The following is a 15382-nucleotide window of genomic DNA, read 5'->3' as shown; positions in this document are numbered from 1 at the left end:
AGGGAGGAATAATCGTGTGTATATACAGGGACACGTGGTAACAATCTTCCCAGTGAGGTTTTAACATTTGGAAACACTGTGAAACTCGGAATGTAAAAAATGTAAAAACTGTATAAAACATTCAGAAATTGTTTCAACTTGAATACAATATTTTTGTATTTTTTTAATGAATGTTTCTTTAGAAAGTTACATTCTCAGGTGTTCGCTTTACTATTGATTCTGCTCCCCGGTCAAAAGATTAGCCTTCAGTTATTTAGAGCCGCTTTGCGCTCTGTTCTATCCATAGGTAGGTGACACATTTTCCCTTCCAGTGGAGGGACCCATTTTCCGCACTCGGAATGATGCTAAAGGTGCTTTACCTGCATGACACCTCAAAATCCTATCTCTTGTGAAAGTAGGCAGCATAACATATAGATGAATACAGGAATTAATTTTGTATTCATTGTAGTTTGTAGACTATTACAAAGGCAGTGTGTCTTTGTGTTGCCTATCATCTGTTAACCTACATAGTCCGGTTGGAAACCACTTTCCTGACATTTTATCTCCCTAATCAGCGCCCTAACCCTCTTCACACCCTTCAAGGCATCTCTTCCTCAAGAGTAACCATGAAGAAGCATTGGCAAAACTGATATGTTTTGCCTATGAGACCTATTGGCTTTGCCATTTATTTTTAGTCATGTAAATGTAATGCTTTTTATATAGCGCACGAATCACCCCCGGAAGGGGTCTCAAGGCGCTGTGCACATACCACTGTGGAACCCTTCCTGGCCTTTCTCTGTGAAGTGCCCACTCCTGGGCACCCCCAGGAGTGGGCACTTCACAGATATAATAGCAGTCTTTATCAGCTTGTTTTTCTTGTCATCTGCCTTCTAGATGTTGCTTGAATGCCTAGGCATTGGCACACAAAGGCAGAATTTATGGAGCTGGTGTAGGGGTGAATTACTACACTCCACAGGCATTTCTGGCAGAAGGTGCATTTAGCATGACTAGAAAAGTTTTGTGTTTTCCTGGAGGCACATACATCTAAACCTTAGGCTGGTGCAGACTACCAAATGGCTGAACCATTTTTCAGTTCCAAATCTTATGGAATGTAAATTAGGCCCAAGCACACATTCTCCTTTAAACTCTGACATTCCATTTTCTTTTGAAATTATTCGCACTGGCCATTGTGGGAAAACCATTTGAAAGGTAAACCACACCATTTATAAAGAATGAAAATACTCAGCTGCTCAAAGTACAGTTTAGAGACACCTTAAGACAGGGGCTTTCAAACAGGAGGGGTGGGGGGAAGGGGGAGACACAAGTGATCGGGGGCAGGGTCTGGCCAAAGAAAGTAGGGGGGTGAGGCAGGTGGCAGGCTCTGGCAAAAAACAAGCCTTATGCAGATGACAGTGTTCTTTGTTTTTAGTGGGGAAAAATGAGTGTCAGTAAGCCGCTCTGTGATGCACCATCCCCGGCATGTTTTGTCATTTATATCCTAGCTGGGAGAAGGTCTCAAAAGGGAAGGGGCTCCAAATATCTTCAAAATCCTCACCTTAATTTTTCTAATAATCACACTGTGGATACTTTTACATGTTAGTAAGGCCTGAAAAGTATAGTATGTTTGGTAATCATGTATTTTATTGCATTTTTAAACCCGTACAGAAATGAACTGCAATGTTAGAATAAGGCTTCCCCCTTTTAATTCTTCTCTCCTTTAGTTCATATTTTCTCCCGGTATTTCCCAGATCCTTGTTCTCATTCGTTCCACTTATTTTTCTATTCTTTTCCTCATGTCTTGAATCACATTTCTTTTCTCCTTGTTTTTCCGATTTTCTCAGTGTTTCTTTCCACTTCTATTTTACTGGGGCCGCCCCTCATCCCCTTTCCTGTCTCCCTTACTTTTTTGTGGTTTTTTCCAGCCCCTCTCTTTTCTTCTCTGACATTTTACCTCCGTAGAATGGAATCTTCAAACAACCAAGGCCCGAGCTAGAAAGCAAGGAAATGGCCCCTTTTGTTCAAAGGCTGAGTGCTAAAAATGCAGTCATACTTCTGGTATGGTGAGCCCTGGTGTTACTGCACAGGCTGCACTATTGATAACTACGCCTCTATCCCTGTTGTGTCGCTGTTCTATAACGTGCCACACCTGGTTATCTTTGTACCCCAGCGCGTGATGCTGCCTTCATAAGGTCTTGGCCTCTTCCAGCTTCTGTAACTTTCCGTCCGAGGTTTTCCTCTTGGTGATAGATGTGATTTCCTTTGTGCTGTCGCTACAGATCACCTTTTCAATGACTGTCCTTTCTTTGTAGGTTCGATGATGGAGTCCTGTGGTACCAGGTGCTGGGTCCTACAAGCGCTTGCGGTGTCTTTCCTGCTAAACACGGCCACCTCTTTAAACCCAGACGACCCCAATGTCTGCAGCCACTGGGAAAGGTAAGAGTAACCCGATGTTATCAGCATCTCTTTTGGTACCCTGAGCTCAGCCTGAAGAAGCTGCAGGTAGCCCTGTTACCTTCGAATTTATCACTGGATGCGCCCTCTCACGGCGCACTAAACCAGAGTTATGCCTGCATAGGGTTAGCTTTAGACCTGTTGTTTGTGTCCTGGTTGATTTTAGGGGTTGTGGTTGGCTTTCAGTGTAACGTTTGGAGCTGGGGGATAAAGTTTGTAGGGTATACAGTTAGGGTTTATTACGAAGGTTGAGTATTAGGACCAGGTTTATGGTCACAGCCGGAGTAGGGATCAGTTTGGTTAAGGGTTGCAATGAGAATTAAGGTAATGTTTAACATGGGTGCAAGTGTAAGAAATACCACTAGATGTATGTCTTGAGGCGAAAGAGAGGGAGACGCGCATGTCTTATTTGCCTTTATATACATGTACATCGCACAGTGCTTTAGATGCCAAGCTTGCTCCTTAGCCTCAGTAATGCAAAAGAAATGTTCAGACTAATGTCATCATTGAAAGGCAGGGTCCCTTTAACATGTCTCTCTTAGGCATATAGACGTCTATCGAAGCCCTAAAGCATCCCCGGACATTTGACCCTCTTTCTTGCTCCTTAGAGTGCTGTACTGTGTGCAGGGTCGTGATGCCTGGGGGAGGCACTACCAAAACATGTCATTATGGGAGGAAGTAGTAAAAATAGGGAACAGACGCGTATTTCAATGTTTATTTCTTCCAGCATCTTACAAAGGGAGACTGGATCTTCGTGAATTAACAGAAAGATGGGCAAAGTTCGTGTTTAGGCCTTGGTGTTCAACTAGACGTCCCACCCGAGGTGCAGAAGGCATGATCCTTGTCACCCTGGTAGGGGACCATCCTCCATATTTAGAGAGCTGGCCTTACCTGACGGAGATCTCTTCTTTGTAGGGAGAAGCTGCCCAGGTGGCTCCATTCATAGCAGTGCATTTTGCAGAGCGGAGGCCATGTTTAAGGCGTTTGTAGAGCAAACTTTGCGGCTTCTTTAGAGTTTGTCAGGTTGCAGCTGTTGTGGCAAGTCAGGAGAGGGGAGCACTCTGCTGCCCTGATGAAGAGCATCCTGCCATGTTCAAAGATGTCCGCCAAGGAGGTGGATATCTCTGTGGCCTCAGCTGAGATGCCGCCATGGCAGCTTCACAGAAGTCACTGAAATGTTGCTGTGGGGGTACCATGTTCAGTGTATCCGCACTGCAGAGTGTTTTGTTTCTCAAAACAAACTCCCAAGCTGGAGGCTTGTAACTGGGAGGTTGTTACTGAAAATCAAAAAACAAATGGCCCTGACACCCTGTTAGTTTTCTATCAATGATTGGATGTTATTTATTTTCCAGGTTTTCCCAGGCAGTCCCGAACAGTGAAAAACTATGTATGAGCACCCGCCCCACCCACCACATTGTCTCAGGCACTTTGGCCGATGGCCCGGTCTCAGCCGGACGACTGGTCAAAGGTTTCTACTGGTGCAGCAAGCCACCAGTACAGAATTCCTCCTGCTCTGCTAAGCCCTAAATAATGCCCAAGTCATGGTTAGTGTTGCTCTAAAATCGAAGGCAACCAAAAGTTGTCTGTACAGCCGATGGTGAACTTAGAACAACCCTTCTGACTTTCCTCAATGCCACATGGACCTACCCACAAGGCACTGCTGTCCTCTTCTTTTTATTTCAGATCAGAACATTTAGTCACCCTCTGTGACCTTTTTTTCCCTTTTGTAACAGCCGATGATTCCAAAACCCCTCTCCGGGTGATTTATTAACATCTAAGTAACAAAGTCGTGCTGGTCAGCGCAACCAATCAATTCTGGTGTTTAATTTTGGCTTCTCCTTGATTGGGATGCCTGGGTTACAGACTTTCTTCTCCAAAAATCGATACCTGCTGCCTGTGATCTGAATTCGCCCAGGCCCGAAAGGAAACCTTTGCTGTGCGAGCACCTTCTGCATTCCATTCGCAGAAAGCCTCGTTCGCTTGTTTCATTTTTAGCTCATTTGATGAGTTTCCTTTATTTATAGTTTCTTGCCTTATTATTGAGCTCGTGTGTGGGGTAACAGCACTCAAGCTTTGTTTCTCTGGTAGGATGTTACGCGTTCCAGAGATGCAAACCACACCTGTAATTGTTGAACACCTATTAACGAGGTCGGCCTTTAGCAGACTTGTCGCTTGATGAGAAGGCTGAGCTTCTCCTCTACATTCTTAAGGTGGAAGAGTAGACGAATTGCTCTGCCTCAATATGCACAACCTGCAACTTCTGCATGGGTCTGGATTCTGGGTGTAAAATACCTCGGAGAAGAGCTGTGAGGTGGGGATTAGGGGGTGATAGACCCTGTCTCTTCTGCTGCACCTCTTTACACTGAAATGCACAATTGTCTATTATGGAAACACGAGTTCGCAGGAAAGGCAAAAACTAGGTAAACTGATGCGAGGGCTTATCAAAAGATGCCTCTTTCTGTTTCACCTAAATTTGATTTGCTGCTTCCTTTATGCATAGTGCCTTGCGTTGGCACAGCAGGACGATCACTCGTTATTCCAGTCTCTTTACCTATAAGGCTTTCAGTGAGGCTACCCCTATATTTAGGTGGTGCTTAAAGGCCGGCATTTGCATCGGATAAGTTAGAATTCAGAATTTCCTAAGTAGGAATTGTAAGACTCCCATTGCTCACCTAATGAAAGCTCCATAAACTCATCCTCTCTGCAGGCCTGCATTTACCTGCTTGAACCTGCCTTCTTAGCCCGGGTACTTCCCCATCCCTGGAGTACCATATTCTGTGATGCCCTCAGATCACTGTTGCACCTGCTCGGACCCCAGGCCAATCAACTTTGCCCTGTGCTGGTTGCAGAAGAGTCCTATGTTAAATACCTTCGAACCTGCTCCTGCTCTGTGTCCACGAGCAAGAATTAGTTTGCTGCCGTAGAAATGCTTGACTCTATTTCCCACCTCAGGCGAGGTAAAAAATTGATGGACAGGAGTCAGTCATGTTACAATCAGAATATTGGTCGTTATCCATTGCAGTTGAGAGCTTGGCCAGACAGAAGACAGGAGATGGCCCAACTATTTAGCACTCTCTTGTGGCTAGGAAATCATACCCCTCTTCACTGCTCTCCTCCTTGATAATCTTCAGTGGGCGTAGCTAAGTGTCCTACCAGCCGAGAAACATAATCTCCTAATATGGGAGTTAAATTAGAATATTTGCCAAGAGACCAGCACTTCTAAAAGATAGGCTATTCTGGCATAGAGTAGGGCACCCCAGACCACCAGAAGACATTCAGGTGTATCTTTATGCCGTGAGAGGATCTGGGCAAAGCCCCAATCAAGCCAACATTGAAGAATACAGGAGAGCTTCTTGTATCTGGAAAGGTCGGCACAAAGATTGCCATTGAGCGATACTGCTATTACTCTTTCGCTGCACCTGGTCTCCACCGTAGGTTAAGAGCCAGTGCCAGGGACCCACGTCTTTAACCTCTAGATACGATTTCACTCCATTTTCTAGACCACCCAAAGTCAATGTAGCCATCATAAGCACCCACATAAAGCTTCGCTGCCTGAAAAAAATCCTGCCCGTCAAATGGAAGCAGTAGATAACCCTAACCTGGTGCGTTACACATCTGGGGCTCAACCGACTGGAGATTTGCTGCCTTTAAAAACCTGAGATATGTGTATGTGTGTGGGGAGCAAAGACCTGCTTGAAGTCAAGGACATAGCTATCAATGGTGCTACAACATTGGGGCCAAAAGGCTATAGGACCCCACTGAGCCCTGGTTATTTCTGTATTTTCCAGGTTTGCACAGGTCCCTTGGCATAATCACTATGTCACTGCTGGAAATTGGCCTCTCTAAGCTAGGGGCAAGAAGTGAAATGAATGTCTATAAAATGTTTCATAAGTTCGGCTGTTACTGGTGCACAGTAGGAAATTACTGTCTTTTGTGTGGTACACCTCCACATTTTGCATTAACAGTTTAGGCTGTGCAAGCTAAATACAGTTGCGGATGACGGCGGACACGGTAACCGCACCCCCTGCTGTGTTCCCTTCGTAGTGGTGTTGTTTCTGTGGTCAGACGGGTGTGCACATAACAACTCCAGCACCTGCCGTCGTTGGGTGCCAGCTGCTAGGCAGAGAGAAAATGAACCAGAAGTTTGGAGCGGTGCACTACGCTGAAGCAAAGTTTGTTTCTCAATAAGTCATATAGTCTTGTTTGTTTTGTGTTGATAAATCCTTTATTCTCATGGGTATCCAAACAATAAATGTTACCGGCCAACGCGTTTCGGCCATTCACATGAACTAAGCCGACGGCTGCTGCTAGTTATACAGAATCAGCGCACCTTGGCCCTTATCAAGAAGGCCTAGACAGCAACACCTTACTGTGCGCCTGCAACTCCTATGTGCCACGACTCCAGATTCCGGACAAAGCCCACACCGTACCACATACTAATACCCTAAAGAAGTTCATTGTATGTGAACAAAACGCCTTGGCTGGTAACATTTATTGTTTGGATACCCATGAGAATAAAGGATTTATCAACGCAAAAAAACCAAGACTATATGACTTATTGAGAAACAAACTTTGCTTCAGCGTAGTGAACCGCTCCAAACTTCTGGTTGAGTTTAGGCTGTGCACTTTATCCCTTATAGCCAGCAGAATAGTGCATGTGCCCTTTCTTTCACAGTGATTTCAAATTGGTACTCCTAGCTTAGCTACACACCCCTAGTGTATGGTAAAAAGGGTACCCAAGGCCAGTAAGTTAAATGCCATCAGCGGAGAGCAGCATCTATTGTGCCATCCACTACATTGCCAGTGCAAATGTGGCTTCAAGCCTACCCTGTGTAGTCTGATTGCAGAAGTGTGGAAACTGCAATTCAAAATAAATCTAGGTCGAAAACATCTTTTTAATCTTAATAAGACACCCTTATGTAGGCCTTGTAGCCAGCAAGGCAGGGTGCGTAGTATTAAAAAGTTGGCCATGTAGAAATGTAATAAACATGTTCTTACAGTGACTGGAACCCAAAAGCTATCTTACACTGTGGGCGGCAAAGCTGTTAACTATCATTGGCACCTTATGTTTCTTGGTGCAAGCCCTATTTAAAAGTTAACAATTCATATCTCTAATTCCCCTTATGGGACTTTTGTAATTTTGGTGTCATTTTGTTTATTATATTTTACCAATATGAATTTTGGTGTCATTTTGTTTATTATATTTTACTAATTTGGTTTGGCATTTTTGGAGCTGGCACTTTCTGGTTGGCTGAAGGGATGCCCCAGCCAGGCAGAACCTACCGCTCCCATCAGGGGCAGTTAATTGCACTCGCTATATTACCTGTGCTCACCCATTGGTACCATGGCACTGAGCTGTCAGGCTTTCCTCAGAGACAATATGGAAAGCAAATACAGAGTAGTCACTCGTGATAAATACACTAAGCATCACAAAAAAGGCTTAACACAGGATGTATGTATGTAATGTTTATATTCAACACACATATTCAATAATTATCACATGAACAACATATACTTTCAGGCATAAAAATACATTTGGAAATATTCCTAGCAGTACAAGGACCACTTGTATTGTTATGATATCAATAGCATGCACACTGTGGACAATTCCTGATCTAACCTCCCCCCAGGGAGAGAGAGTGAGCACCCTTATGAGATGCAATACACTGTCCAGTCCAGGCCCATCCAAGCAATCCTGACAATACAGTCCTGCGCGCTATAGGGTACACCCCAGGGCACAATGTTATCAAACATATGTACATACCAATGAGAACACTTTTTAGCATCACCGGCGGCCGGATCCAAGCGGGTGAACCCAATTTCAAATGTAATGTGCTTTTGGCATGAAATCAACGTATAAGGCAGCACCGATGGGCAGTGTTGTGAATCACATGCAGTCCCCAGACTATCACTATCATTATTACTCACACACTCCCTCACAGGTATCAGCCCAGTCCGTATGGAATGCTCTTGCACACATACGCACTCATCACCCTAATTCAGTGCTAATGGTAACCAGCAGGTCAATGGACCCCACCGTTCAGACTCCATGGCCCCAACCTTCCTACACCCTCTGGTTCACCCCAATTGTCCTGTATCCCTGGATGGAAGATAACCTGTCCCGCCATCCGGATACTAGGCTGCACATGGTCAAAGTCAAACGTATTCTGTGTCCTCAGAAAGCAGATGGGGATAAGTAGCAAGTTTTTATTGGGAGGTAGATGTAAACAGGAGGAGTTTAGCAGCCACTCAGAAAGTACACCCACAATGTAGAAAAATCATTATACAAATTAAAATTCTAATGCTGTATCTCAGGAATAGGTCTAGCTAGAAAAACTATTGAACAACTGTTGTTTAATAGTTATTAAAAACACATTTCAGCAGTGAAGTTGGATTTCAATAAATATTAAGGAAAATAAGTGTTTAGACTATTACCTTTTCCCTACCTGAAGTTCCTGGAGGCTGATTTGCATTTGCTCTCCAATATCTCCCAGCCAGTGATTAGCTTTTGAAAGGATGTGAAATGCCTCCCAGAAACGAACAATAAGCTGACCTGAATAGGCAGAAATTACTCATCAGAACCTCACAGAACATGCAGTAAGCGGGCTGTGGGCATCCTTTTTGACACTACAGTGCCAATTCCTGCTGGAGTGTCAAATCCTGCTTAACAGACCTGCTGGGTTTACTCGAGATCCACTGGAAAGGAAGAGAACAGGATGCCAAGACAATTCTTGCTTATCCACTGTCTGCTTACTGAAGGATCCTGCTTTGTCCTGCCAGAGTTCTGTCTCGGAGTTTTACATATTCGACTTTAGGCACACTTGAAAGGACGAGAACAGGGTGCCAAGAGAATCACTGTGTATCCACTTTCTTGTTGCTGAAGAACCCTCTCTTTGTCCTACCAGACTTTTTTCTCTGGGTTTATTGTGGACGCAACGACTGCTTCAACCTGACTGTTAAAGTTAAATGTGGGAGGAGACTAGGATATTCATAGTACCTTCCCTCTGAGGCCCAGATTTAGCATAGCCGAAAATTTTCACCATCTTGAAAATGCCTAAAGTGGGTGGGTTTGGCCGGGGAACTTTTGACTCTATTGGTTAGGGTGTGCCTAGAAATCATTTCCACCCACTAGCTGGTGGCAGGCATACATGTGGCTTCAACAGACACCAACTGAGGAATACTGCTCGACCTGAGGAAGAACAGAAGAGGACTGGACCTGCTATCTGTGACAGGGGGGAGCCCTAAAGGACTGGACCTGCTCCCCCTTGAGCTCAGAACAAGAAAGTAGACTCCAAGTCTCAAATGGTTGACCTCCTATTCAACCTGCAAGGATATAACAAAAAGCTACAAGAGGCGTTCCACAAAACTACCCAGCTGGGCAGCATAAACTGGACTTGGACTAGATCCTGATGTTTTCCACTGACAGACACCCTGTTAGTCTTTAGAAGTGTACTCCTGTGGTGGATTGGGACTGTTGACAGGGATACACCTGGTTGGTCTATCCAACCCACACTCAATAGCGGCCAACCTGCAAGTGTGCCTGGCTCCCGGTCAACCGCAACCATTAACTATCATTGGCACCTTATGTTTCTTGGTGCAAGCCCTACTTAAAAGTTAACAATTCATATCTCTAATTCCCCTTATTGGACTCTTGTAATTTTGGTGTCATTTTGTCTATTATATTTTACTAATGTGAATTTTGGTGTCATTTTGTATATTATATTTTACTAATTTGGTTTAGCATTTTTGGAGTTGGCACTTTCTGGTTGGCTGAAGTGATGCCCCCAGCCAGGCAGAACCTACCGCTCCCATCAGGGGCGGTTGATTGCACTTGCTATATTAACTGTGCTCACCCATTGGTAGCATGGCACTGAGCTGTCAGGCTTTCCTCAGAGACAATATGGAAAGCAAAGACAGAGTAGTCACTCGTGATAAATACACTAAGCATCACAAAAAAGGCTTAACACAGGATGTATGTATGTAATGTTTATATTCAATGCACATATTCAATAATTATCACATGAACAACATATACTTTCAGGCATAAAAACATATTTGGAAATATTCCTAGCAGTACAAGGACCTCACGTATTGTTATGATATCAATAGCATACACACTGTGGATGATTCCCAAACTAACCTCCCCCCAGGGAGAGAGAGAGAGCACCCTTATGCGATGCAATACGCTGTCCAGTCCAGGCCCATCCAAGCAATCCTAACAATACAGTCCCGGGCGCTATAGCGTACACCCCAGGTCACAACGATATCAAAGATATGTACATACAAATGGGAACACTTTTTAGCATCAGCGGTGGCCGGAGCCAAGCGGGTGAACCCAATTTCAAATGTAATGTGCTGTTGGCATGAAATCAACGTATAAGGCGGCACCAACAGGCAGTGCTGTGAATCACAGGCAGTCCCCAGACTATCACTATTATTATCATTATCACTCACACTCACTCACAGGTATCAGCCCAGTCCGTATGGAATGCTCTTGCACACTGTTGGACAGGCCACATGAAGGGCCGCTCTCCCCCGGCCCGACCAGGCCCGAGCCCGGTCACGCAAATACCACACACCACCATTGCACGTCCTCCGTCCCCTCAGGGACCCCTGCCTTCGGACATATCGACCTCGTGGGCCCGATCCACTGCTGGCCCGCGCGCCCATCCGGGACGCCATCTTGGACACTCCACCACGAGGCCGCCTGGCCCCCGATCGACCTCAACCCTGGGCCTAGCCAGGCCTCAGACATCCCGGCACCACCATCCACCCAGGAGGTGAGCGGGCTACTTGGCAAGTCAATGGGAGAAAGAGGTGTCGATGGCTCTCCCCCGCCAAGTGCCGCTCGGCCATCGCCTCCCCGGGCGCTGGCTCCACCCCCCTGCTGGGTGTCGGGACACCCTCATCCCGGACCTCCCGACCTCCAGGTGCGAGGGTCCGGACATCAAAGAACATCAGCCCTATAACTGGGGCAGCTCCAGAGCAGGAGGGCAGTTGTATCTTGGAGTCGAGAGACGCAAAGAAGAACTCATCCTTGACGGACTACTGGCGCTGCCGTAGCTCTGCCTTGTGCACCTTCGTCTTGCCTGCTGGCGCTGCCGCAACCTTCGTAACCTTCCGATCCTTCATCGTCGTCGGGACCTGCTGGCGTGGCCGCGGACCGTTTGCAACCATCATCTCATCGGGACCTGCTGGCTCCGCCGCGGACCGTCGTTTCCTTCGTCCATCTCGGGACCTGCTGGCTCCGCCGCGGCCCGATCATCTAGAACGCCGAGCTCGAGGATTGAGAGCTATTTCCACCTTTTGGTAACAAGACTGTCCCGCTACCCTTTTCCCAAACCAGAGACCAGAATCGAGGGGACCCCTGAGTCCAGACCTCCTTGTACCATTCCATCGTACTTAAAGAATTGCCTATAAAGTCTCGTTGAACTTTACCCTTGTGTGGTGTCCGTCTGTGGGGGGGAAGTTACTTGTCTGTACGATCGCTGGAGACGGCTCTCCCCGGAGACCTCTCCCCTTATCCTCGGCCGACCCTCCCGGTCCGTCTAACATTGGTGGCCAGCGGCGCGATCCGAATCACCGCATAATCGTACAGAGAGTAGCTCACCCCACGACGAAATCACGATGACGACTAAAGAAAACGGAGCAACCGAGAAATTCCAGATGGAGAAATTGGACGAGTACAGCCATCGTGAACTAAAACAATTCTGCATCGAACTAGGTATCGCTACCACCGGACTAAGTACCAAAGACGATTTTAAGCATGCCCTAGAATCTTGGGCAGAAACCGGGGCTGCCGGAACCCCTGATCAAAGCATCGCAGCAAAAACCACCACGGCCCCTGAAGAGCGAAGAACGGGTCTCTCGCAAGACGAGATCCAGGAACGAGAAAAAACCCGACTACACGAGCTGGAAATGGCCCGGCTCAAAATGGACATTGAACTTAAGTTGGCCGAACAAAAAATCAACTTAGAGCACCTGCGTCTCCGAGAAGAAAGAGAGGAGAAACAGAGACAAAGGGAGCTCGAGGAAAAGAGACTGGCATATGAACACGAGCGAAAACTAGCTGACATCGACCTACGCAAGCAGAATAAAGAAGTAGGGGTCCGAGCAACCCCACACCCCAGGGGCAACAGAGAAAAAGGTACACATCCCCAAGGATGTCGTTCGAGAATACTTCCGAGAGGACGACATCCAGCAATGGTTTAAGGCCTATGAAATCGCTATGACTGCACACCGGATCGATAGAAGCGATTGGGGAGCCGGTCTATGGGGGAGATTCCTCAATGAGGGCCGCGACGCCCTGCTACAGCTCCCGGACCACCAGATGACCTCCTATGACCATATGAAAGCTGCACTCCTCACTCGCTATGGCCTCACACCCGAGATGTACCGTCAGAGGTTCCGAGACTGCACCTGCATCCCGGGTACAACTTGGGTGGACTATGTAAACTACTTTAGCCGAGCCTTCGAGGGCTGGATCAAAGGAAGCAAGGTCACAACCTACGAACAACTGTTCAATCTTATGGTATGGGAGCACCTGTCGAACAATTGCTTCATTGAACTCCGCCAGCACCTCCTCGACAGCAAGTTAACGGATCCCCGGCAGCTCGCAGCCGAAGCTGACCGGTGGGAAATCACCAGAGTGGGCCGGAATGGGTCCTACGAACAGAACCGGAACAACAACGGTCAGCACCGTCCCCGAGGAGGAGGAGGGGGCCAAGGACGAGGAAGAGACAACGCCCCGGTCGCCCCCGCTACCAGCACCACCCCCCCGGCCAACCGGGGCAGCACCCCGGCGCGACCGGGATACCGAGCCAATGTTACGTGCCATCGATGCCAACGAGTCGGCCACTATGCAAACGACCCAAACTGCCCCCAGTACCAGAGCCCAAGACCCCGCCAAGTAGCAGCTGCTGCTCTGGGGGAGGAACAGATCTCAGAGGAACAAGAGGAATATGAACAGGAACATCAAGAATGGGAGCCAGCCGCCATGGCTCTAGCCTGCTTAGGGGGGAAAGACATGGTCCCGCGGGTCCCCCTACCCGCTAACACCCAGAAGTACAGCCAATGGGTGAGCATCAATGGACGCCGGGCCGAAGCCCTTCGTGACACCGGGGCCAGTGTAACAGCCGTCCGCTGTCACCTGGTGACCCCAGAACAGTATCTACCAAACATTCTCTGCCCTGTACGTTCCGCCGATAACTCGGAAAGTCTGTGCCGGATGGCCTGCGTCCCCTTCGAATGGGGAGGGGTCACCGGCATGTTGAAGGTAACGGTCCGAGACGATGCCCCCGTAGACTGCCTCCTGGGGAATGACCTTGAAAGCTCTCCGTGGGCAGCCGTAGAACGAAGAGAACACCTGGGGATGTTAGGCGTCCCGGACTGGGCGTGTGTCACCACCCGGTCCATGGCCGCCCGTGCCAACCCCCGCCCAGAGGAACCCGAATGGCCGGCGCCGCCGCCTCCGGTCGCCCCGGCCGAAACCACCGACCGTGACGTCCCCCCAGACCTCGCTACCCTCGACCAGTGGCCTCAAGAGGGGGGGCCCACGCAAGAACAATTTCGCCAAGAACAGAAGACCTGTCCCTCCCTCGAGGGACTCCGCCAGCAAGCGCTCGCCCAAAGCGCAGGGGATACCTCCGGAACACACTGGATCTACTGGGACAATGATCTGCTGTACAGTGAGCAAAGAATCGCGGAGCTGGGGGCCAGCCGAGTACTAGTGGTGCCCCTCCGTTTTAGAGACTTTCTGCTAAACCTGGCCCACGATGTCCCCCTGGCGGGACACCTGGGTCAAGATAAAACCTACAGTCGTCTGGTGACCCACTTCTTCTGGCCCAAAATGAGGAACGATGTACACCAGCATTGCCGATCTTGCCCCACGTGCCAAGCCAGTGGAAAGAGCGGCCGCAAACTAAAAGCCCCCCTGCAACCTTTTCCCGTGGTCACCACCCCGTTCGAGAGGGTCGGGATCGACATCGTGGGGCCCCTGGACCCGCGTACAAAACGAGGCCATCGATTCATCCTGGTGCTAGTGGACCACGCCACCCGCTACCCCGAGGCTGTTCCCCTGCGAACGGTGACAGCCCCGGTAGTCGGCCGGGCCCTAATGGGGATCTTCTCCCGTGTGGGCTTCCCCCGAGAAGTCGTCAGCGACAGAGGCACGAACTTTATTTCTAAATATATGAAGTCCCTCTGGCAACAGTGCGGGGTTACCTACCGATTCACGACCCCCTATCACCCTCAAGGAAACGGACTCGTTGAGCGGTTCAACCGCACGCTCAAAGGGATGATCGGGGGGTTGGAAGAGCCCCTCCGTCGCCAGTGGGATGTGCTGCTGCCGTGCCTCCTCTTCGCATATCGAGAGGTCCCCCAGAAGTCCCTGGGCTTCAGCCCGTTTGAACTGCTGTATGGACACCCAGTACGGGGGCCGCTCAGCCTAGTCAAGGAAGGCTGGGAGATGCCCCCTCTCAAGAACCCACCAGATGTCTTCCGGTACCTCCTAACCCTCCGCAACCAGACCCGGCGGTTCAGAGAGCTGGCAAAAGCCAACCTAGAGGCCAGTCAAGAGGACATGAAAAAGTGGTATGACCGGAATGCCTCCTCCATCGAATTTTAACCTGGGCAACAGGTATGGGTGATGTCCCCCACCGAACCCTGCGCCCTGCAAGACAAGTGGACGGGGCCCTTCAAAGTAGTCGAGCGCAAGGGTCCTGCCACCTATCTCATCGACATGGAATCTTCCCGGAACCCCCTCCGGGTCCTCCACGCTAACAGACTGAAGCCCCACTTTGTGCGTTCAGAACTCAGCCTCCTGATGGCCACAGACAATGGGGCTGAAGAAGACTCCGAGCCCCTCCCTGACCTCCTACGGACTCGGGAGAAAGACGGCTCCGTGGATGGGGTCCGACTCTCAGAGGCCCTCACCCAAGAGCAACGCCAGGAG

At 48.7% G+C, this 15382-nt stretch overlaps 1 protein-coding gene across 2 annotated transcripts in view; it reads left to right on the top strand.

The window, feature by feature from the left end:
* Positions 1–2293: 2293 nt before the first annotated feature.
* The window catches only part of MEGF11 (multiple EGF like domains 11), a 1355792-nt gene continuing 1342703 nt past the window's right edge, over positions 2294–15382 (top strand). For both annotated transcript variants that reach the window (XM_086957988.1, XM_086957987.1), the window contains exon 1: positions 2294–2412. In XM_086957988.1, the coding sequence (XP_086814114.1) occupies positions 2294–2412 (119 nt within the window). The remainder of the gene's footprint in view (positions 2413–15382) is intronic.

Source organism: Lissotriton vulgaris, chromosome 2_1 (assembly GCF_964263255.1).
Source record: "Lissotriton vulgaris chromosome 2_1, aLisVul1.2, whole genome shotgun sequence".
In the NCBI taxonomy this organism is placed as follows: Eukaryota; Metazoa; Chordata; class Amphibia; order Caudata; family Salamandridae; genus Lissotriton; species Lissotriton vulgaris.
Note: the sequence above shows the minus strand (reverse complement) of the source record. Positions and strands in the feature narration are given on the sequence as shown.